The 23,981-nt window shown below is 40.6% G+C and overlaps 2 protein-coding genes across 2 annotated transcripts; one reads left to right on the top strand and one right to left on the bottom strand.

The window, feature by feature from the left end:
• Nucleotides 1–124: 124 nt before the first annotated feature.
• Nucleotides 125–22,474, bottom strand: parp1 (poly (ADP-ribose) polymerase 1). Its single transcript, XM_060866146.1, has 23 exons — nt 22,250–22,474; nt 20,454–20,616; nt 19,964–20,079; nt 17,310–17,524; nt 12,346–12,445; nt 12,064–12,180; nt 10,877–11,053; nt 10,552–10,726; nt 10,288–10,428; nt 7,749–7,985; nt 7,264–7,329; nt 6,688–6,820; nt 6,031–6,226; nt 5,564–5,692; nt 5,082–5,165; nt 4,813–4,935; nt 4,585–4,713; nt 4,399–4,497; nt 4,086–4,238; nt 3,094–3,221; nt 2,947–3,008; nt 2,743–2,857; nt 125–999 (listed from the first exon to the last, which is right to left on the bottom strand). Exons 1-23 carry the CDS (start codon nt 22,370–22,372, stop codon nt 918–920), a joined length of 3,063 nt encoding a protein of 1,020 aa, XP_060722129.1. The 5' UTR covers nt 22,373–22,474; the 3' UTR covers nt 125–917.
• On the top strand, nt 15,276–16,442 carry LOC132842099 (adenosine receptor A2b-like). The gene has a single exon (XM_060864773.1). The coding sequence runs from the start codon at nt 15,276–15,278 to the stop codon at nt 16,440–16,442; it is 1,167 nt and encodes a 388-aa protein (XP_060720756.1).
• Nucleotides 22,475–23,981: the final 1,507 nt, after the last annotated feature.

Below are 23,981 nucleotides of genomic sequence, written 5' to 3' on the forward strand. Positions count from 1 at the left end.
ATATACAAACGTGAATGTTTGTTTTTAGAACATAAACCTTGAGAAACCTATAAAGTTGCTTTATTTCTTTCTCCACTGCTTATAAATAAATAAATAAATAAAAGTCCAAACAAACATAACAGGCTTAAAGTACTGTTTTTATTCAGTTATTGTAAAGAAAAAAAACAAGCAAAAGCAAAGCATATGACGATTTAACCATATTACAAACTGCAAAGAAAACACTTATTTCAATTAACTTCATGAAATTAACTAGTTTGAACATTTACACCTAAGTAAAAAAACAAAAAAAAAACTTTTGAGGTACACAGAAAGTGTATACGTATGTTTGTTGTTTCTAAAAGCCCTAATACTAGGAATCCTAGTAAGAGATCCGTTCGTCCGTTCTTTAAGCAATCAACTGCTAGTAATTTATGTACAAGGAAACCATCAGTTACTAAAAACTGTACAGTATGTTGGTCTGTTTTCAATAAAGAAAATAAAACTACAAGGATCAGACTTTGTAATGGAAAAAAATTCAATACAATGTGCCTAAATGCGAAGGAAAGAAGTCTAGAAAACTAATGGAAGACCGTTCTAACGAATACTGTTTGTAGGATCCAAGAAATCTCCACAAAACCCCCGAAATACTAATTAGATTAAATCCCATATCTGTACATCTCTAACAGAAATAACAATACGAGTCACAAAGTGAGCATTTACACTAATAGACTGTTTACAGTGCAAGAGAACTTGTTTTATTTATCCCACGCTGAACACTAAAAGCACAGAAATCGACAGATGGAAATGAAAGACAGGAACTCTCTCTCCTCTGTCTTGATGGCGGCATTGCAGTGAGCTGACGGAGATGTGGAGATCGGGTTCTTTCTTCATCAAGAACTGACGGTGGTATGGAGATTAGGGTCGCAAGTAAGCACCTCTCACCAAAGGGAAGTCTGATAATTGAAGCGGATCTTCAGGAGGTATTTCAGATTCACCTGAGCAACGTCGTACACGATATACCTGGAGGAACTGAAGTCAAGGCGAAATCACCAAAGTGTGGCACATTGAAAAAACAAAACAATTCTTGCATCTTGTATCTGGCCTGCAAACGACAGCCCCGTTTTTAATGTCTGCATTCTCACCAATGGTTTCATACCATGGCAAGGGTATTTTCTAATGCCGTTGGCATCATAAACACTAAAACACCAGCTGGTTCACCTGTTGTCCTTCCTTGGACCAGTTTTGGAAGGTACTGTCCGATGGCCTGTAGTTTCTAGATCTTTCACACTGACAGTCGTGCAATCGTTATCTCTTCTGTGAGCTCATAACTAACCACTAAGTGCTTGTCCCCTCTCCAAATAAATAAATAAATAGCTGCATATACACTCTTTTATACCTCTACTCTGTGTAATCAATGAAAAATCTCATATGGCAACACTACTGTATTGTCCTTGGCTCGATGCTTCACTTTGCTCGTATTTCCTCTTTTGCTTGTAGTCTGCTAAATTAATAAAGATAAATGTTACATATCCATTTGTTGCATGATAATCAATGTTAATTCACTTCACCCGTCAGTGGTTTTAACGTTATGGCTGGGCAGTGTACAAACATACTATGTACCGTCATGGCCAAGAGTGTTTTCAATCCTGAAATTTTTCCAGAAAATGAAGTATTTCTCACAGAAAGGTATTGCAATTACATGTTTATTTCCTTTGTGTGCATTAGAACACAAAAAAAATAAAAAATTGAGGAAAAAGCTAATTTCATACAAAACTCCAAAAATGGGCTGGACAAAATTATTGGCACCCGTAACTTACACGTCTCACCCGGAATTTTGGACCACTCTTCATTAACAAACTGCTCCAGGTCTCTCGTATTGGAAGGGCACCTTTTCCCAAAAGCAATTTTAAGATCTCTCTACTGGTGTATCTATCTGGACTCATTGCTGGCCACTTCAGAACTCTCCAGCGCTTTGTTGCCATCCATTTCTGGGTGCTTTTTGAAGTATGTTTGGGGTCATCGTCCTGCTGGAAGACCCATGATCTCGGACACAAACCCAGCTTACTGACACTGGGCCCTAGATTGTGACCCAAAATCCTTTGGTAATCCTCATATTTCATGATGCCTTGCACACAGTCTAGGCACACCGAGTTCCAGAGGCTTCAAAACATCTTTGAACAGTAGGTACTGTGTTCTTTTCTTTGTAGGCCTTATTGCAAACTGAAGTCTTGCTTTTTTATGTCAATGTGTCAGCAGTGGGGTCCTCCTGAGTCTCCTGCCATAGTGTTTCATTTTATTCAAATGTTGACGGATAGTTTGCGTTGACACTGATGAACCCTGAGCCTGCACGACAGCTTGAATTTCTTTGGAACTTGTTTGGTGCTGCTTATCCACCATCCGGACTGTCCTGCGTGGACTTATAACCTTGAGATTGTTGATATTTTTCCCCAATTTGGAAAGGGTGCCAATAATTTTGTCCGGCCCATTTTTGTAGTTGTGTGTGAAATTGTCAAATTTGCTTTTTTTCCTGTTTTTTTTTTTTTTTTGGTGTTGTTTCAATACACACAAAGGTAATAAACATGTAAATTGCAATACTTTGCTGTGAGAAATACTTCTGGAAATATTTCAGGGGTGCCAACACTTTTGGCCATGACTGTATTTGTACAGCAAGACATTCCCATTAAAAAGCTGCATATTAAACACAAGAGGCTAAGAAAAGAAAAGAAACCCCTCTGAAGAACCAGACCGCAGTGGAAAGGATACTCGTTGTAAAGCAGGCTTGTGTCATCGATGTTGGTGTTGGCACCTTTGCCCAGCGGTACGTCCACTCCGTTAAAAGACACAGTAGCACTAGGATCTGGGGCAGTCCTTCCCAAACCTATGAAATACCAAATCAGAGACATTTTGACAAATACTGTGCACTACTTTAATAAAAATACACGTCTGGGTTTAAAACCGAGATCTTACCCTTGACGCTGTGTTTCCCTTTGGGTAGCTTTGTGATGTGCGAAGCCTTTTTAAGTTCATGCCTTAAAAATAAGAACAACGCGTAACGTTTACGTTAACGAAGCCGAACACGACACCGTAATTAGAGCGGAAATGAAAACGACTTACATGTTGCCGAGAGCGACTTCTCCCAACAGAATGAGGCCTACGGGGTCCGCTTGGGACGTGTGACAGTAGTTTGCACTCTTAGACACCATGTCAGCAAAGTACACGCCTTTACCGAACATATAACCTGTCTATAAAGAAAGAATACAGTAAGGAGCCTTAAAATGGAGTTCATGGAGATGTCCTACAGTCACTCAGATCACTCTTTCATCTTTTTATAACCTTATCTTTAAAAATTGTCATTTATATATACTGAGTGAAAACAGAGGAACTTCTAAAGTCAACTGCGTTTTTACTATCACACCAAATCAGGTCAATAAACATAACTAATTATAAAGTCCGGTTTGTTTTTAAAGAAAGTTTCACCCACGAGTCACGTGACGTCCCACTTTAACTGCGGCTGCATTCAATCGAGACACTGAAAAAGATTTCAGATTCTCTTGATTTTGTGTGTCCAAAGCTACAGCTGAAGCTACAGCAACCTCTTCATCACCAAAGTGACATCAATCTTTATTTCATATGCGTTTATCACTGATGATAAATCAGTGTAAGACTGGGTACTTTTGCCAAAAAAAAGTCCAGGAGGCAGAGCCAGGCCGCTAAGAGAGAAAAAAGTTATATTGCTTGGAAGACACCAAGATGTCTCCATTCCCCGGACTTACGATCCAAATACGCCCGAGTGGGAGGAGCCAGATCACGTCTGACTCCGCCTCCTCCTCTTTTTATTCTGCACCAACAGATAATTGCGTGCATATACACGACAAATCCCTTTGTTGCGTTAACAAAAGTCTCATTTACGTCGTTGTACATTTCAGTGTTTATTGACGATGACGGTGCTCCCTGTCAGTGATAAGACTTCTTTAGTGTAATGAGTTTTTTTTTTAGATGCCGAACCATATTACAATTTGTGTCTCTGATAACCACACACACTGAACCTCGGCGTTAACATTCCTGCTGCTCTGACAAGATAATCAGTGGAAAGACTTGACACGTACGACAGGAGCCTCGGGCGGGGCGATGCGCAGACCCTGAGACAGGATTCCAGCGTAGTTGGTGGTGCGGGAGCCGTGCCACAGGAGCTGGTGGTTGGGTAAATCTTTGAAGGCGCGGTAACGCTGGTACTCACCTTCTCTCTCGATCTTAAAGATCTGAATAGACACAATATCATGTTATAGGGATGCTGTAAGCAAGACCGGTGCTTCTGACTTGTTAGTAGTGCTATAGGCTCGTAAAAATAACATCGACTCTTATGTTAAAGTTTGGACTGGAAAATATCTAAAAGAACGTACAGCTTCATCAATCTCTTACCTCTTCTATTTCGAGTGTGTAGGTGTTATGAGTTGCAGCGTGTGTGTTCGTCACATACTGCTGAATAATCTGAGCTTCTTCGGACAATTTATCCACCACCTGCACACAAGTCATCATCACCACTAGACAACTAAGCTTGCACACAACAATAAGCGGTATTCAGACATTAGCAAGCAGGAAGCGAACCTGGATCTTAGTTTTGAGTTTCTCGTAGTTGAGGTCAATCGGGTCTTTCTTGTTGTCCTCGGCTCCGCCACGCAGGAGACTGTATGCCACCTCGATGTCCAGCAGGTTGTCCAGCATCTGCACTTTGGCCTGCAGGAACGAGAATAAAAAAAGCAATAATTTTTTTTCTCAAATAGATCCACGACCTCGGGACCCCGATGCGAGGCTTGAACATTTCCTACGTCTCACCTGTATGTAGTCCAGGTTACTCAGCAGCGGAGGTTTCTTCATGCCGAAGTCGTGAGGTATCAGGGTGTAGAAACGATTGGACAGGTCCAGGATCAGAGCCTCTGAAGCGTTATCGGACACAGCCTGGTGTGGAGACGGACAGACAAATCAAACAAACGATCTAGGAGATGATGATCATCTCTCCTGGTTCTAGACCGCAGAGTGATTTTTTTTTTTTTATAACAATCACTAAACATTTTGCTTTGAGAGCTAGAAAGGTTGACACTGACCTGCTGAACCTCAGTGAGGAGAGAGTACGCACTCTGAATCTGTCTCTTACTCAGTTTCCCCAAAGGCATCTTCTGCAGGTCAATCTGTTCAGGAAAAGGTTTAGATTGTTCAAGAAATGGGGAAAAGACAACAAGAGGGACAACAAGGAAGCGTGAGAAAGAGAGCGAGAAAGAGAGAGATGATAAACAGTGAGAGACAGACAAATAGAGGGGGGGGGATAACAAGGGAGCGAGAGAGAGAGAGAGAGAGAGAGAGAGAGAGAGAGAGAGAGAGAAAGATGAAAACAGTAAGAGACAGAAAAAGAGATAAAGAGAAAAAAGACAAAATAAAAGAGGAGAGAGAATAAGAGACAAAGAAAGAGGGAGAGACAGAGAATGAATGCCAAATAAGGAAAACAAAACACCCACAGAAAGAGAGAGACACACTTTCCTTCCCAACAATCTGGTGATAGAAAAAAAAAATTATCACTGGAGTCACTCACCTCAAACTCCACCATGGCCTTCTTCATGCTCTCTACATCAAAAATCATGCGGATGAGCTCCTGTACTGGTTTAGCGAGTTTAGACTTGGTACCGCTGCTGGCTTTCAGCTTCTTCACCGCTTCCTCATCCTACAGAGAGAGAGGGAGAGACAGACAGACAGGGGGAGAGAGAGGGAGAGAGACACAGAAAGAGAGGGAGGGGGGAGAGAGAGAGAGACAGAGAGAGAGAGAGGGAGGGGGAGAGAGAGAGACACAGAGAGAGAGGGAGGGGGGAGAGAGAGAGACACAGAGAGAGAGGGGGGGGGGGGAGAGAGAGACAGAGAGAGAGAGGGAGGGGGAGAGAGAGAGACAGAGAGAGAGAGACAGAAAGAGAGAGAAAGAGTGAGAGAGAATGTAAAGACCGTGTACACTTCATCAAATGTAATAAATGAATGTCACCAGCTGTTGCACACAGACACTACACCTACCTGTCCGTAATCAATCTCGAGAGGATAAAATTTGTTGGGATATTTGGTGAAACTGCTTGAGGTCCAGCTGTTGCCCGTCTTCTCCTCGTACACGCTGCGGAAGTTATCCATGGCCGAGTTCTTGTCGTAAAACTTCTCCAGTTTGTTTCCTCCGATTGTGGTTCCTACTCTACCCCAGGACCTGAACACCCAGTACCTTTAGAGCAAAACACACCACACCATGAAACACACTCCCTCACTAAGAGACCAGACCGTGCAGGTTTGCTCAGCATATTACCCAGAATCCACCACGGTTTGACCAAGCAAGCCATTCTGTACATTTTAAACTTCTAACCCAGAGTTGCTTTTGTATCGGAACAAAAAGTATTGGCACCCTTCTTTCCAGGTATGTATGCTGCCTTTAAACATTTAGGTTTAATAATTCATTCGATAGAAGGAGAGTGAAATGCAGCGTGTTAATCTTATGAGACGTGACTGGATTTATTTTAAAACAATTTTTTTTACTTATCCTGTTTCAGCGAAAAAAGGGGCGACTCCTACTCATCCCAGTTGAGCCACGGGAACAGAGGTGCTGCCCAGCAGAAGTACCGCGATAGTTAACTAACAGGATTAGCGCAACAGATTAGACGGTAAGATGCACCCGGTGCTGTGCCTCACCGTTTCTGTACGTCGTCCTCCAGCAGCTGGAGTTTGTAGTAGGAGTTTGTTCCCCGGACAATATCCACCAACCCCAGAGTAGCGCTGTAGATCTTCCCGTTCTGATCCAGGACATGAGCGCAGTCCTTCAGACCTGTGCAACAACAATGTGTTATTTAAACTGAGATACAGATGAGGAGAGAGAGCGAGAGAGAGAGAGAGAGAGAGAGAGAGAGGGAGGGAGGGGGGGCACAGAGAGAGAGAGAGAGAGGGAGGGGGGGCACAGAGAGAGAGAGAGAGAGAGAGAGAGAGAGAGAGAGAGAGAGAGAGAGAGACACAGAGGGAGGGGGGCACAGAGAGAGAGAGAGAGAGAGACAGACACAGAGGGAGGGGGGCACAGACAGAGAGAGAGGGGCACAGAGAGAGAGAGAGACACAGAGACAGAGAGAGAGACAGAGACACAGAGAGAGACACACACAGAGACAGAGAGAGAGACAGAGACACAGAGAGAGACACACACAGAGACAGAGAGAGAGAGACAGAGACACAGAGAGAGAGAGAGGGAGAGTGAGAGAGAGAGAGAATTGTGTGTATAACCTGAGTCCGGATCTACAGCTGCTCCACCTTTAACCATTAGCTTCATCGTCTTTGACTTACTGCCACCTGAGAAATAAATTAAAATACAAGAAAATATTCCACATTTTATTTTTTAAGACTGAAAAAGTATCAAGAGTCTTACCCACACAATTCTCCTGATTGCTTTGCCACACTGACAACTTAAAATTAAGTAAAAATATATAGAATTTTATATTTAAAAACATCGGTCCTTCTTTATCAATCTTTAGTAAGTTGTGTGAAAATGTTTTTTAGCCAAACTGAACTAAAATGTTTACATTACAGTGGGGTTCTGCATACATTCACGGCACCGCAAATTTACATTCAGCCACATCCACAAACCTCCAAAAAAAGTTTTGCATAAGGAACCGATTCTGACACATTTTTTACTTTTTACTATACAAACGATATCCTGCCACATCAGTGATAGTCTAAACATCACAGTTAAACAAAACCACAGCCCTAACCCTCGTCCTCGCTGGCTCTCCCCAAGCTCTTGGAGGATCCGCTGGATTTTGCGGCCGCTGATGAAGCCTGGGCCTCGTCTTTGACCTCGGCGCCCCAGGGCGAGATCCCGTGCAAGGAGATGAGCTCTCGAAGCCCCTTCCCCGAGGACTTGATATCGGTGAGGAATTCTTCGGAGACGACTCGCACGCCGGCATCCCTCACCTCCTCCATCTTCTTACTCATCTTTTCAACTTCCTCTGAAATACAACACGAGAAACAGAGCTCATCTCACACACACTCGCACACTTTACGGTGTTTATAGAAGACTCAGAAGGTCAGTGATAGCGGTAACATTAACAGTGTAACGGTTATAACACAGCAACAGCTACAGGGTTCCCACTCTTTTTCAGAGATCATTTTCCAGAACTTTTCCAGGACATTTCAAATTTAGCAAAAAAAAGACAAGGATCACAGATTCACAGCCTAAAGTAATATGTTCTTCTCTCCAGAAGTCTTAAAAACAACGTACACTTTATGGCTATTACTTAACTATACTTTTAAAGACAATTTGTCATGTGAATGAAATATCAACATTTATAAAATAAAAAGACAGCACATATTAATACCCTCTCCTTTCTCAGGCCAATGCCGTCATGCATGCTTTAGTTTGCTGTGCATTCCCCTTGCACATGATATTCAGATTAACAAGGTTAATATAACCTGCTTACCCGTCACCATTTGCTGAAAACATTCGAGCACTTAAACCATTCCTAGCAGCTGAAACCGCCAACACAAGACAGCGTCATCCGTCACAGCGAGATTAAACAGCATAACAAAAAACCTGTCAAATCTCAGCATCCCTGAAGAGAGCGCTTTCTGTTACTAATTGTTTCAACCAGTTGTAAACTGTTCTTTAAATGATCAAGAACATTTAAAAATAGAGATGCTCCGATCAGCATTTTTGGGGCTGATCACCGATTACCGATCACCAAGATCATGTTCTGCCGATTGCCGATCACAGAATGGCAGGGGAATGGGAATCTTTTATCTATAATCTAGCAGAGTTTGCACCATTTTTAGAAATTAAATTAACTCTAAATTAACTGTATTGAGAAAAAAACTGTAGAAATAAGCTACAGTCAAGATCTTGAAGAACCACCAAGTGTTTATTTTAGAAAATGAGAACTTAAAGCTACTGTAGGCCATCTTTCCCACATAAGGCAGAGTAACTTAAAACTATTCCAAACAAAGAGGGGTCAGGCAGACCAACACACATCAGATCAGCTTAATGGGATGTAGCCTCTTAATACACTGATTACATTTTATAATCGGCAGCAAAATGTAAAACTTGTTACACCTAAACTGGCTACTGCCACAAAGGACAAACTATGGCAAGTGTTTTTTTTCTGTTATTATTATGAACGGCTGATATAGTTGAGGAACCACATCAGATCCAAAAAAATAAAATAATGAAAGCTACTGTAAGCCAATGCCATCCTTTCTAAATAACAAGGCAGAGAAACAAGGAGGCCAAGCAGATAGTTACCAACCAGATGAACTTGGGATGGTATGAGGTTACATAGGCTAAAGTAGCATTACCAGGCTACTTTATTGTAAATAAAATGTAAATAAAATTTTTAATATATTAAAATTAAACAATTGGCCACAAAATGTTTCAGACCAAAACATGCTGGGCCTCGGCCTACTAACACAGAGTACAAAATCCTTCATGTCTCAATCATAAAAGGCATCACTCACACTCACATCACTACTAATTTAAATGCATCACTCACAGTCAGCTGGTTGAGGGATGGGGATGTTGTTGGCTTCGGCTGGTTTAGTTTCTCATACTCAGCATATTCAGTTGTATGGCGTGTTCTAAGATGCCTATTCATGTTAGTGGTATTAAAATGCCGTTGCTTGCTTCCACCTCGAGGGATTTCATCACGACATACATTGCAAACGGCTAACTTTACATCTTTATCGGACACTTTGAAAAACTTCCAGATGGGAGAACTCATGTTGCCACTGGTAGGCTCAGCTCTGCTGTTGTTTACCTGTGCGCCGTGCATGCACGTGTGAAAAAGTCGCGCGAGTAATTTACGTCACGTGATCGGCTTTTTTGATCTCCGCTTTTGAGGTTCGCCGATCAAGCTATTTTTAGTCAATATCGGCCGATCATGATCGGTGGCCGATCAATCGGAGCATCACTATTTAAAAATAATGATTTTCCAGGACAACAAGATTTTTTCCAGGACAGTTTATGTTTTCTTTCATTTTCCATGTGTTTTCCAGGACTGGAACATTAGTCATTAATTTTCCAGGATTTCCAGGTTTTCCAGGACGCGTGGGAACCCTGCAGCTAGTCATGTTACTGAGAAACACAAAAACAAGGTTGCAGCTTCACCTGAGACTTGTACAATGCACTGACAAAGCTTTATCCACAAACATACACCTTCCCCACCCCACCATGCACACACCCTCACCCCTACATGCATAAAGCCCCCTGCCCATCTACACCCTCAGCCCATGACCACCCCACATATACCAATCACTCACTCCTGGAGCTGAGGCAGAACGTGGCTTTGTTAACAGTGCCGGTGATTTTTCCACCCAGCTCCTCTACCACAGCCTTCAGCTCGTCCTTGTTCTTACTCAGCTTCCCCACAGACAGCACCTTCAGCCCAGTCAGAGGCTTATCTGCAGAGACCAAAATAACGTTCAGCTCTAGACGCAGAGACACGATCGTCAACCTGACGATTCTGGACAGCTTTTTAACACAGATTCCAATGTTATAGATAACGGTACAGGTGAGACTCTGACCTGTGGGCACTTCAGTAGGGAGCTCGGTGAGAAAACCAGAAGCCGCAGAGGCGGAAGCCGAAGTGACCGTAGAAGACGCAGGAGCGGCAGAGGGAGCAGCAGGAGGCTCTTTGGGAAAAACACGGTCCTGACGCTTGAACTTAAACTTCTTCAGGTAGGGAATTTCATGAAACTCCTTTTAAAAAAAAAAGAATCAGATCAATGCAACAGCAAACTCCATCACTACAGCTGTAACTGGATCTTCTCTAAGTTTCAAATATCACATGCTTTTTCTTTTTTCCCTAAAGCATAAACATCTAAACAAAACCTCTAGACAGGAACTGACCTTCGGAGTGACCCAGTCTTTGCGGTTAGGCGTCTGAGTCTTGACCACACACTTCGTCCAGGCGGAGATGTCTCCTGTGCAGTAGTAGGCGTCGCTCCTGAACACTAGCTGACCCTGACACGTCTCGCAGGGCTTCAACGATCCGAAAGCCATGCAGTCAGACAGACGGTCTAAGACCTGTGGATCCAACCGGGTTACAAATCAGCATCAATATCCAGTTCTTTGGTAGATAATTTATAAGCAAATAAATTAAAAATTAATAAACAAATAAAAGTACAGGGGACTTTATTGTACAGAGGATAATTATTTCCTTATTATTCTATTCTCTCACATTTCAATCGATTTTCAAATTCTATTTTAAATACTTTTTTGAATCTTTATATCCATTTATTTTATAGAGTTCTAAAGAGCGTTTCATGTGACCAAATTTGAAATTTCATTGTAGATTAAATTTCCTCATTGATGACTTAATCCAGTGGTCTTCACTATTTTTTTTCATGCGAGCCACACTGATAGGACAGCCACTTTCACCGCAAAGTATGCCAAGTCACCTTGCTTTGTTGCTGTTCATTTTGTGCGCGGGATTGTTTGATAAGAAATCGATCCATTTTTTAGTCCGTGTGTACAATAAACACAAGTTAACTAGCATGAAACACAAACTAGCTTCTGGCAGGCCGCCAAAAACTGGGTATTGCGCAGAACGCAGTGAGTCAGTGACGAGTCAAATAATATATATAAATATATATTATTATTTGTAATAGAATAGTCAATAACTCCTGAGCTAAACGCTGTTACTAGCAACGCTGTTACTGGTTGTAGCTGCCTCTCTACATTACTACGATAGAAAAGAGGTGTTATTTGTGTAGTAACAGCGTTTAGCTCAGGAGTTATTGACTCAGTAAACTCCAATCTGTGAATATGTGGCCAACTTCCCGCTCCTTCAGTTCTCTCCAGCGCTGGAAAGCTGATCCTATATTAACACGGGTCCTACTTCTTGTCTTATCGTAAGTCTTTCTTCGCTTTCTTTCTTTGTTTTTATCCTCCATGTCAATGTTAAAACCGCTTTCTGCTAATGTCACACATGCGCACTGAACACTCTCTCCGCCCATATTGACAAGACACGTCTCTTTCTGCTCATTGGCTACACGTTAGTTTTGTTTTGTTTGTCATCCCGACTCAGTTCTTACATTGGATTCTCCTGCAGGAACTTCCTGTCCGTTGGCAATCAGAAGCTCCTTCATGTCATTGACTGAACAGTATTTCTTCAGTTTGTCTTTAATTCCCCAAATCAACTGGCTCTGCTCCTGTAAATCAACCAAATACAGTAGAGGAACTTAAACCACACGGAATTGATGACAACTCGAATGCATTAACGATAAATAATTGAGGTTTTAGTTTCTTTAGAAGGAATATGCATCATGTCCTGGACATCACAAAACTAATAAACAAAACCGTCTAACAGTTCAGACCTTCAGCTTCATCTCCAGTTGTTTTTTCTCCTCTTCTTCCTCTTTCTTCTTCTTCTTCTTCGAGACGCTGTCTCCGTCGACAGAGTCGGCTTTCCTCTTCCTAATAAATAAATAACTGAATTAATTTTGTATTTATTTCTTGGTTATTCATTGCAGACTAGTTTGGGATGTTCTAGATAATATAGATTAATTACCATTATATTTATAAATAAAAATAAATAATATACATTAAAAATAATAATCAAAATGAATAATTCTTTAAAATTAAAGAAATTAAAGAAAGAAAGAAAGAAAGAAAGAGAGAGTGAAGTTAAAGAAAGAAAGAGTGAAGAAAAAGAAAGACAGAAAGAAGGAAAGAGAGTGAAGGGAAAGAAAGAAAGAGTGAAGGGAAGGAAAGAAAGAAAAGAAAGAACGAGTGAAGGGAAAGAAAGAAAGAAAGAAAGAAAGAAAGAAAGAGTGAAGTGAAAGAAAGAAAGAGTGAAGGGAAAGAAAGAAAGAAAGAAAGAGAGTGAAGGGAAAGAAAGAAAAAGAAAGAGTGAAGGGAAAGAAAGAAAGAAAGAGTGAAGGGAAAGAAAGAAAGAAAGAAAGAAAGAAAGAGAGTGAAGGGAAAGAAAAAGAAAGAGTGAAGGGAAAGAAAGAAAGAAAGAAAGAAAGAAAGAAAGAAAGAGTGAAGGGAAAGAAAAAGAAAGAGTGAAGGGAAAGAAAAAGAAAGAGTGAAGGGAAAGAAAAAGAAAGAGTGAAGGGAAAGAAAAAGAAAGAGTGAAGGGAAAGAAAGAAAGAAAGAAAGAGTGAAGGGAAAGAAAGAAAGAAAGAAAGAAAGAAAGAAAGAAAGAAAGAAAGAGTGAAGGGAAAGAAAGAAAGAGTGAAGGGAAAGAAAGAAAGAGTGAAGGGAAAGAGTGAAAGAAAGAAATAAAGAAAGAAAGACTGAAGGGAAAGAAAGAAAGAAAGAAAGAAAGAAAGTGTGAAGGGAAAGAGTGAAAGAAAGAAAGAGTGAAGGGAAAGAGTGAAAGAAAGAGTGAAGGGAAAGAAAGAAAGAAAGAAAGAGTGAAGGGAAAGGGTGAAAGAAAGAAAGAAAGAAAAAAGAAAAAAAAACGAAAGAAGGAAGGAAAGAAAGAAAGCGTGAAGGGAAAGGAAAAAAGAAAGAAAGAAAAAGAAAGAGTGAAGGGAAAGAAAGCAGATTCAGATATTCTAGATAAAATACCAAAACACACATTTGTCATGTTATCACTGGGGGAAAATTTTTTTTTTTTTTTCTACATTTCACAATTTTATTTGAATCTTTCATCACATCATCAGCTGCCTCATATCAGCATCTAATATAAATATTTTTAATAATATAAAAATGTATAATGATGTCCAGGACATCTCAGAAGTGTGAAATCCTTTCCCATATCTAACGCTGATATTTCACCAAATACCTGGACTCACACTGTTTGTTATTATTGGGAATGTTCTAGTCTGAGTTTAAGTGGGAAACTTTAATAACCCACCGTGAACATGCATGTTTTCCACTGGAGCTCATTAGTAGCTCAGCAGGAACGTCTAAACATGCTCTCGTGACCTGGTGGGGCTTCCTGATGGACCTCACTGACTAATTAAATCACCTTTCTATAAAAGAGCCACCTAGGGGATGTCTCATTCCACCATCTTACCCTTCTTATTACCCCTCAGACAAATCGCTAATGACTCCACGGATATACAGAGGGCCGCAGAGGACCGCAGACAACCCCACGGTGGGGAAAAAGAAACACAAACAAAGGAAACTGCAAGTCTTATATAAACCCCTAAAACCTCCATCTACACACACACACACACAGAGGCAGGTTAGATAACAGTTACAGACATGATTCAGAATCGATATTTCTCAGTGTGATGGAGTCTAGAACCAGAAAAGCAGGAGTCGGATGTACCAACGCGTCTTTAGAAATGGTGCCGTGACCCAGGAAAAGATTTTGTGACACTGCACTAGGAATCACGTGAGTAACATCGAACATCTAACTCTAGATTAAATGACATTAAAACTGATATTAATCAGATGTTAATCAGATCTTCTAGGATTCCACAAAATTCCCAAAATGTTTAATTTTAATCTTGTGCTTTTTTTTTTCTTCTTTACTTGAAAATCACAGGTTTCTTCTTTTAAACTCCTACCAGCAAAGACACAAGACTTTGTGACTTTACTCACTGATCCACACACAAGAATTGTCTGAATGCGTATTTTTACGTCATCACACAAAACGTCTATTAAAATAAATTTAAAAAATGAGAAATATGAATATTTGTAATCATTTCTTAAATTTAAGGAAAAAAGTACATACAATAAAAAACATTTAAAAAAAAAAAAAAAAAGCATGCGGTGTAAATTGTAGTTTTTTGTTAAAATCGTTTTTAATAAAGCAAAAAAAGTAAATCAGATCAACTCTAGAGTACAACAATACAAGATTTTATGTGATAATTCTAATTTATTTTAATAATTGCAAATGGAAACGTTTATGATGTTAAACTGTAAACTTTAAAAAACTATTTTACACCTTGTGCTTTAGAGGTTTTGTTCATTTTTAACACTTATTTGCTGAAATCTTAGAAATGATTACAAACATTCTTATTTCTAACGGTCTTTTTTTTTGTAAAGCAAAGCTGCGATTTTTTCGGATTTTCTTCTGTAAATCCTGTTTCGGCAGAATTTATTCCTCAGGTTATTTTCTGCTGCTTAATTTTTTTTCTAATCACGATTTCACTTTATTATTGAGTCATAAAAAAGAGAAGTCACTAAAGAACATCACTGTTTTATGACTAAACTCTAACATTAATAACTGTTAACTTAAATCAGCCTCTCAGATGAAAACTGAACATCTTGATGTTGACGGTCAACGTGTCGATGTATCATTCACTCCTACATAATAGTGTGTTTTTTTTCTTTCCAGTTTATAATGAATGACTCGGCCACCAATGCCACCCTCTCGGGATCTCTGCTTTATTTCAACACCACCATCCTGAACATCACATCTTATCCAAACACCAGCTTTCTGGCCGTCACTAATGCCACGACTGCGACTACGTTGGGCATCACTCAGCCACGCCCTCAGACTAACGCCACGTTCACGGCTCTTACGACTCTGTCGATTTTAACCACAACTCCTGCAGAAACGCCAGCGTCCATGAACGTGCCGTACATGGTCGCAGAGCTCGTCATCGCCTTCCTGTCCACTGTGGGCAATCTGCTGGTCTGTGCCGCTGTGGGGTTGAACCGCAAGCTGCACACAGTCACTAATTACTTTCTGGTGTCGCTGGCAGTGGCAGACGTGTGCGTGGGGGCACTGGCTATCCCCTGTGCCATCATGACGGGTCTGGGCATCCCACGCCACAACCTGTACCTGTGTCTGCTCATGCTGTCGGTGCTCATCATGCTGACCCAGAGCTCCATCTTCAGCCTGCTGGCCGTGGCGGTGGAACGCTATGTGGCCATCTTCATGCCCTTCCGCTACCACAGCACCATGACACCTCGCAATGCGCTGCTCATCATCCTGATCACGTGGGTGCTGGCGTTCCTCATCGGCCTGGTTCCGCTCATGGGCTGGCACAAGACTCCGCCTGGAGACGGCTTCTGCTTCTTTGTCAACGTGGTGGAGATGACCTACATGGTGTACTTCAACTTTTTCGCGTGTGTCCTGACGCCACTCGTCGTCATGTTCCTGATCTACGCACAGATCTTCCTCACAGTGAAGCAGCAAATACGGCGGATCGCGGCGGACCGCGGAGGCCAGGCAAACAGTGAGGGAGCCACCAATATCAAGAAGGAGATGAAGACGGCCACGTCGCTCTTCCTCGTGCTCTTCCTCTTCACCGTCTGCTGGATCCCGCTGCACATCATCAACTGCTTCCTCCTTCTGTGCCCTACCTGCTACGTGCCCCTGCCCCTCCTGCTCACCGCCATCATTCTGTCGCACGCCAACTCGGCTGTCAACCCTTTCCTCTATGCCTACAAGATGAAGTCATTCAGAGAAGCCTTCAAAGGGATTTTCCTGTGCTGCAGAGGCGGAGCTGAGGGACAGGATCACCATGACGACGGCCGCGTAGCCACCGTACACAAATCCTGACCTCCCGATGTTTCTCCTGTAACCTATTTAGAACCCGAACGTCCTCTATATCCAACTTATCACCGATCGAAGTTTCAATAAATTTGCATCTAGTTTTCTAAATCATTGATATTGTCTCCATTTTTTAATAAAATATCACCTGCGTAACAAAACCATTTCTTGATCAATATATACATATATAAAAAAATCTAAAAGATTTATTGAACTAGAAGCTAAAAATACACACACTGATAAACTTTAAAAAAGGTTTTCATTAAAATGTTTTCATGGAATTTTAATTTGAAATTTAACGAATTCTGTTTGATTCATTGTGAAAATGAAGACTGAATAAATAAATAAACAAAACAAATAAATAAACAAATAAATGAAAATAAGTCATTTTACACACATTTTTATATAAAATATAAAAGTATATTTGCTTGAGATGTGAGGGGGGAAAAATGAGTGTGAGAAATATTCCTTTAAGTAGCACCGACATACAGTAACATGTTAAATGTTAGTAACTGTCAAATTTTATAAAAAAAAAGATAATGCAAGGAAAAAATAATTAATGCTTAGATGCGTTAAGGATGCCTTGTAGATAGTTTTATGACTATTTTCAAAAGGTATTGTGACAGTGCTATAAAGACTACGTAATAAACTAATACTTTATTAATCCTCTATCAAACTACAATTTCAGGCGAATTCTCTCTTTAAATGGAAAAATCTGTATATAACTGAAAAAAATTCCATTTATCCAAAGCATATCTAGATCCCGAGACAAGAGCGCTCATAAAATGAAAAAATAAACTGGTTTAAAACTTTCATGTAACGATTAAAAGAGGTGAAATCAGCAATTGTGTTTGTAACGACGTGTTCGTGACTCACCCCTCAGCCTTGACAGGCGAGAGTGTCTTCTTCAACTCGTCCTGGTCCTCGGCACGCAGTGCGGCGAAGCCTTTGAGCTGAGGTGCGCTGTACTCGGGCTTGAACACCAGCTCCTCGCGCCGGCTCACAAAGCAGCCCGTGTGGTACCAGCGATCGATCAGACCCAGCTGAGGCTTCTCCGGGTCCACCGATTTCTTCGATATGCGAATGTGGTCCTGAAACGGAAGGAACACTGGGAACATGTTCAGCAGCTCACATTCAGTTCTGTACCTGGTGGTCGTGTATAAACACTTTGTGTGACACTGGACAGGAACCAAAAATGTAAATGTAAATCATGTCTTTTCTACAACTGTTTACAGACTTAACACCGATTCCTTCCTGACGAAGTCTTCAATAGTTCACTGATGAAGACCTGAGCACAAAGCTGACAGACATTAAGAACTGGGTCAAAGAAAATGAGTTGCTCAAGGGGGCAGAGCCACCAGAAACCACCAGGGTTTACCCTTCACTGAAGGGTTTGGCACAAAGAGCCAACTGTCTTGTTAGTTAAGAAGTCAGCAGAAATGTTTGGCCAATCAGTTTGTTCTACTGACTAATAACCTAAATTACCATAAGAAATAGTTTGAATAGAGACAACGGCACACAACGCTCCGAACAGTCAGAAGTCGTCAGCAGAAAAGCAGACAAATGTTTATGTACAGGCTGTTCTGCTACCGCTTAATGATGTAAACTACCAATATAAATACACTCAGATAGGACTTTAAATATAAACGGTGCAGCATGCCGTGTTTCACACCGACACTGTTTTGGGTAGTCCCACCACCTTGCCGAAGAAGACGCCGTCAGAAAATACCAGAACCGTCAACATCAAACTCTCACACCGACATTAATCATTTATTGTTTACGCTCGATTTTAGCCGACATTTCAAGTCCATCGTGGGTAGGGTTGGGTATCAAAAGAAATTTTCCGGTTCCGATTCCGGTTCCAGTTCTGCCTTACGATTCCCGGTTCTGATTCCGATTCCATAATAAAAGAAATGTGAAAAATAATGCACAATACTTAAACAATTCCATTTGTGTTTATTAATCACTCTTTAAATATTTTAAACAGAGCATTTAAATTCATAACAATTTAAATTTAAATAAATCCAACATCAAATTTAACATCCAGAATTACAACTTAGCAAAACAGTTGGCAATTTTTCTGAAGAAAAATTAACATGTCTGTTTTCTCTGGGAGAAGACAAGACTTCCTGGCTTATTGTATTTCCAGCTGTGGAGAAAACCCTCTCAGATGGGGTAGAGTTGCTTCATTGTTGTAGCTTTGGAAATGAATCCACACTTTATACTTTTTTTTTTAGACATGTTTAACACAAAGTGTACCTCAGCACAGCAGCACGAGTGACTGATTTCTGTGGTAAGCTGCGTTAATTTGGTTGCGTGACTGTAAACAGTGTAAACAATGAATATTCATGAGGTAGGACATGGCTATTTAAAGTGACCACTCCCAGTGCTTTGCCCGTCATCGAACCGAAACTTGAAAATTCCGCGCGTTTCCGGTTAAAAAACAGAAACGGTTCTGAATAAGAACCGGTTCTCGGTTCCCAACCCTAATCGTCGGTCCATTCCTGGTTTATGTCTCTCTCACTGTTCATGTAGGAAACAGATATCACTTTGGGGATTTTTACACCTGGTCACTTCGTGCGTTTTCTGTGATCAGATAGCTATCCGATGGTAAAAAGACCAGGTCTAAATGCCCTCCGAAACGTTTTTCAAGATGGATATAAATCCAATCGTAAAAACCACTTCAGGAGGTGGTCTGGGACGCATTTCAGATGAAACTGGACAGGTGGAAATGAATGTGGTTGTTCAAGACACATACGTCAGCGCTATACTCCTCCCAAACGGAAGTGATCTTTCACTCAGGTGTCTCGTTGGGTCTTAAAATGCACTGCTGCCCCCAGCGAAAATGCAGCAAACAGTAAATGCTGTTTTTTTGTAGCATAACCGGCGTAACGAGTTTTTCGTCTTCTTTTTGATTGCATTCTGAAAACCGCACACACCAAAGCGTGCTCCATTTCAATTACCCCGGAAATGAGGTAAAATATATGAGCATTTTGGGCGGGAGTAGAAAGATCGGACTGATATCCGATTCGCCGAGACGCATTTATGTGGCCTAATGTAAATGGAACAGTTTTAACAAATCAGATAGCTATCGGATCAGAGAAAACACATGAAGTGACCAGGTGTGGAGAAAAGGCCCTAAGACTTTGGTATCATGCACTAGTTATTGTTATTGTTCTGCATAATGTTAGAGCATAATTTGAAACACACAACATACTCCAGGGATACAGTTTGTGCATTCACATGCAAGAAATCTGCAATATTATCTAATATATTATTATTATTATTATTATTATTATTATTATTATTATTATTATTACACACTCTTTAATAAGTTTATCTTTCTGTATTATATTAGAAGCGGTAGCTCAGTGGTTAAGGTGTTAGACTACTGATGGGAAGATAAAGAGTTTAAATCCCAATACTGCTAATCTGCCAGCGCTTGCTCAAAACCCTCAAGTGTTTAGATGTTTAAAAGAGATAAAAAATACAAAAAAATGTATAATGTATAAGCCAAACTTGTCCTGTACCTTCTCTATTTTCTGATCACAGCCTTTGCAGGTGCTCCTATTGGACTTGGCATACTCCACTGCAAAGTCATTCAGCGACTTCTCTCCTTTACCTGCTCCTTTACGGTCCGCTTTACCTGATAGAAAAGGAGACACACTGTTATTAACACACTGCTATTAATGCAGATGTAAAGGTTAATGTGTCTGAGCTTGAAAATTTCCTAACACAAAGGCATTACACAGCAGTGAAACCGTATCAGCTTCTTTTCTTTATTTATTTATTTCTTCTTAACTATTTCATCATCTGATTTAATGCATTGTGCTGCTGCCACCTGATTGGATGATTAGATGACGGTGTGAACGTATTCATAAAGTGGAGAGCAAGCGTACTTAAACTCACACTGAATCCCGGTCTTAGTATTATCGTTAGTATAAATCTCTGGGTTAATTTCATCGCATCATGTGATGATATCAACACAAGGAAAGATTCGACGAAACACCAAACACTCACCACCAACAGATCCTCCGCTTTCGATGGCCTTCTTTACTTTCTCCTGGTCCTCCCAGCGGAGATCCGTAAAGCCCGAGATGTCTGACGACGACTGCACGGCCGCGCGGAGCCAGAAGCACGAGAAATGATGCCAGTGTGGCACTTTACCATCAAACATGGGCGACTGTGAAAATGTCAACAAGCGAGTGCTCATGATGTATGTGTATACGTTAGATTTCAACATTTTTCTTTCTTTCAAACTCACAATCAAACCTGCAACCCAACATCACTAAAGCTTCTTTTGGGAAATAATCTCTAGACAACATTTACGAATAAAAGTCTGATCATTTTTTTGCCAATCTGCAAAGAAGGAAAGGAAAAATCCAAATCAGTGTATAATACTCATCGTGTTCTTCCCATACTTAGTTTTAGAAGAATTTCTTGGTTTTTTAGGAGATCAGCTAAACTCTCCATAACTATTTTAATGAATCATCTAAATTAACCCACGTTTTTTTTTTTAATTTCAGAATATTTTGTAAAGAAGTGAATCGGACTGCATTGCTTTTAAACGGTGGACCAGACGTGTGTTACAATTCCTGGGTTTGCTAAATATAATACCTAATTTAAGGTCTAAATTCACTGCCATGTGGCATGCTTTCATAAATTATCTTCAAAACCAAGTATAAATGTAAGCAGATAAACTGATGCTGATGTCGAACCGATGCTGAGGTTAAATTTCTCTCTCTCTCTTTTTTCTGTTTATATGTACACTGTGTAAAAGCACAATGTCTGTAGGTTTGTTGTGTTAGTTGTGATATCTGAATGTGTGTCATTGATTGTTATTTACATTAATATGGGGTGTATGAGCGTGTGTGAGAGAGAGAGTGTGAGCATGTTAGTGTGAGAGTGTGAGCGCGAGCATGTATATGAGAGTGAGAGCGTGTGTATGAGTGAGAGCGTGTGTATGAGAGTGAGAGCGTGTGTGTGAGAGTGAGAGCGGGTGTGTGAGAGTGAGAGCGGGTGTGTGAGAGTGAGAGCGGGTGTGTGAGAGTGAGAGCGGGTGTGTGAGAGTGAGAGCGGGTGTGTGAGAGTGAGCGCGGGTGTGTGAGAGTGAGCGCGGGTGTGTGAGAGTGAGCGCGGGTGTGTGAGAGTGAGCGCGGGTGTGAGAGTGAGCGCGTGTGTGAGAGTGAGCGCGTGTGCGAGTGTGAGAGCATATGAGTGTGAGAGTGAGCGTGTGTGTGTGTGAGAGCATATGTGAGAGAGAGAGTGTGTGTGTGTGTGTGTGTGTGTGTGTGTGTTATGAATCATTTTAATCAACCCAACTAAAAGTGCTGTTAATATGAAACACATGCAATATGTCTGATCTTAATAGATCTGCTGTATGAAATAAATGTAATCAGTAAATCAAAGCTGTGATGCATGGAAATGTTTTAGGCTGGAAAAGGAGTTGCAAAAAAGTTTGTTTTTTGCCCCCTTACATATGGTGTATTTTTTTAATATCTTATTTGTAGTTAAACCTCAAATAATTTGAATTCCAGACAGAGAAATGCACAAGTCTGCTGTAGTTTGTTTGTTGTTGTTGTACCCAGGATTGTACGCCGTTCATTTTAAACACAAAGCACCACATGAGGGAAAACTGCCACACCTTCTGCACATTAAATATAAAATCCGACCAGACATGTTAAAACGCTCAGGTTCTCACACACACACACACACACACACACACACACACACACACACACACACACACACACACACACACACACACACACACAACGCTACACAACGCTACACAATGCTAACTTTAGCTTCAGTACCTGCACCATGATAGCCATCCTCAGCGAGTCCTTAGCAATGTTTTCTTTACATTTCTTGCACGAAGCCCGTCCGCTTTTTGCATACTCGGCTTTGTAAAGCTTGTCCTCTTGTGAATCCGCCATTTCCTGACAGAAAGATGGGGAGAAAATTAGTGATATTAAGCAAACAATCACAAACGAGTTCTGGTCCTCGTGCAGTGGCGGCAGAAAACCAGACCTGACTAATCGAACCCGCGCTGAGTTACTGAGTTCTCTCACACTAACACACACTAACACACACACACAGAGTGAGACAGAGATAATCGAGCCCAGAGTTACAGATTTGGCGCCAAGTACTCATACTGTACATGTAAAGCTTTAGAATAAAAGTCTGATCATTTTTTGGCCAAACAATCTGCAATGAAGGAAAGGAAAGAGGGGGAGAAAAAAAATCCATGTATAAAATCGTATTCTTCCCATCCTTAGTTTTAGGGCAATTTATTGTTGTTAGTTTATTGTTCAGTGTGGGAATACACCCTAAATGGGGCACAGGTCCAATCACAGGGCACAACACACACACACACACACACACACACACACACACACACACACACACACACACACACACACACACACACACACACACACCTAGAAGCAATTTTGCTTAGCCAATCCTCTTTCTGGCATGTTTTTTGTGAAGTGCGAGGAAACCAGAGAACATGCTAAAAAGCATAATTGCTTATTAGCATAATTGCTAATGCCTTGGCTGTATACACACACAACTTTAGATGCTACACATCCAGGCTATATCTGAGGTCAATAGTAAAAAATTTTTACAAAAATTGGTTTGGGTTTGCTGTGAATTGCATCTTTAACAGAACATTTCAACCGAGCACAAGGAAAAGTGAAGGGAATCAGTAGCAAATTCTTATTCACAAAATGCAGATTAATGTGATTAATGCAGATTAATCTTTAGCTTGTTTTTGCTCCACATGCCACCACTGCTACTCTAGTATAATTATTCACACCAGAGGTAAAAATTGTATTGTTTTTAATATTTTGCATACAAAATATTTGAAATAGGATACAATAGAATACAACAGAATGTGAAAAACAATCATATACAATATGCAGCTACGCAAATGTGAGGTATTTGTACACCATCATGGCCTTGAGATGGAGATTCTCTAAAATAAAGAACAACACAATTTGACACAGGATTTGTAGAGACTCTGTTGGCTTTGACTGCACATTATACTGCATGTATATAAATATTCAGCTAAACTTAAGATAAAATTTCTGTGCTTCAAGTATGGCAAAGAGACTCAGTAAATACATTTAAATGATAAAACTTCACATGCTACAAATGCTAGAACTCATGCTATAAACGCTAGAAATAATGCTATAGCCGCTAGAACTCATGCTATAAGATAACTGCTCTTTGTCTGTCAGATCCAAAAAGTATCTCTTCATTTCATTACCATTTTTAGCATGTCAACATCCTCTAAACATTTATTAGTGTGTGTTTGTGTGTGAAATATTTGCAATCACTCCACAATTTCAACACAATTAAAACATAAAGAGACCAGCATTTCAACACAAATTCATTCTAATTTACCAAATTCTGCTCCTGAATTAGCCACATTTTGATCCTGAGTTTGACACATTAACTCCTCTCCTGAATTAGCAAAGTTATCCTCCTATATTAGTCAAGTATTGCTTCTGAATTAGTCAAGTTCTGGGGTCTCATTTA

The sequence above is a fragment of the Tachysurus vachellii genome, chromosome 3 (genome assembly GCF_030014155.1).
Source record: "Tachysurus vachellii isolate PV-2020 chromosome 3, HZAU_Pvac_v1, whole genome shotgun sequence".
In the NCBI taxonomy this organism is placed as follows: Eukaryota; Metazoa; Chordata; class Actinopteri; order Siluriformes; family Bagridae; genus Tachysurus; species Tachysurus vachellii.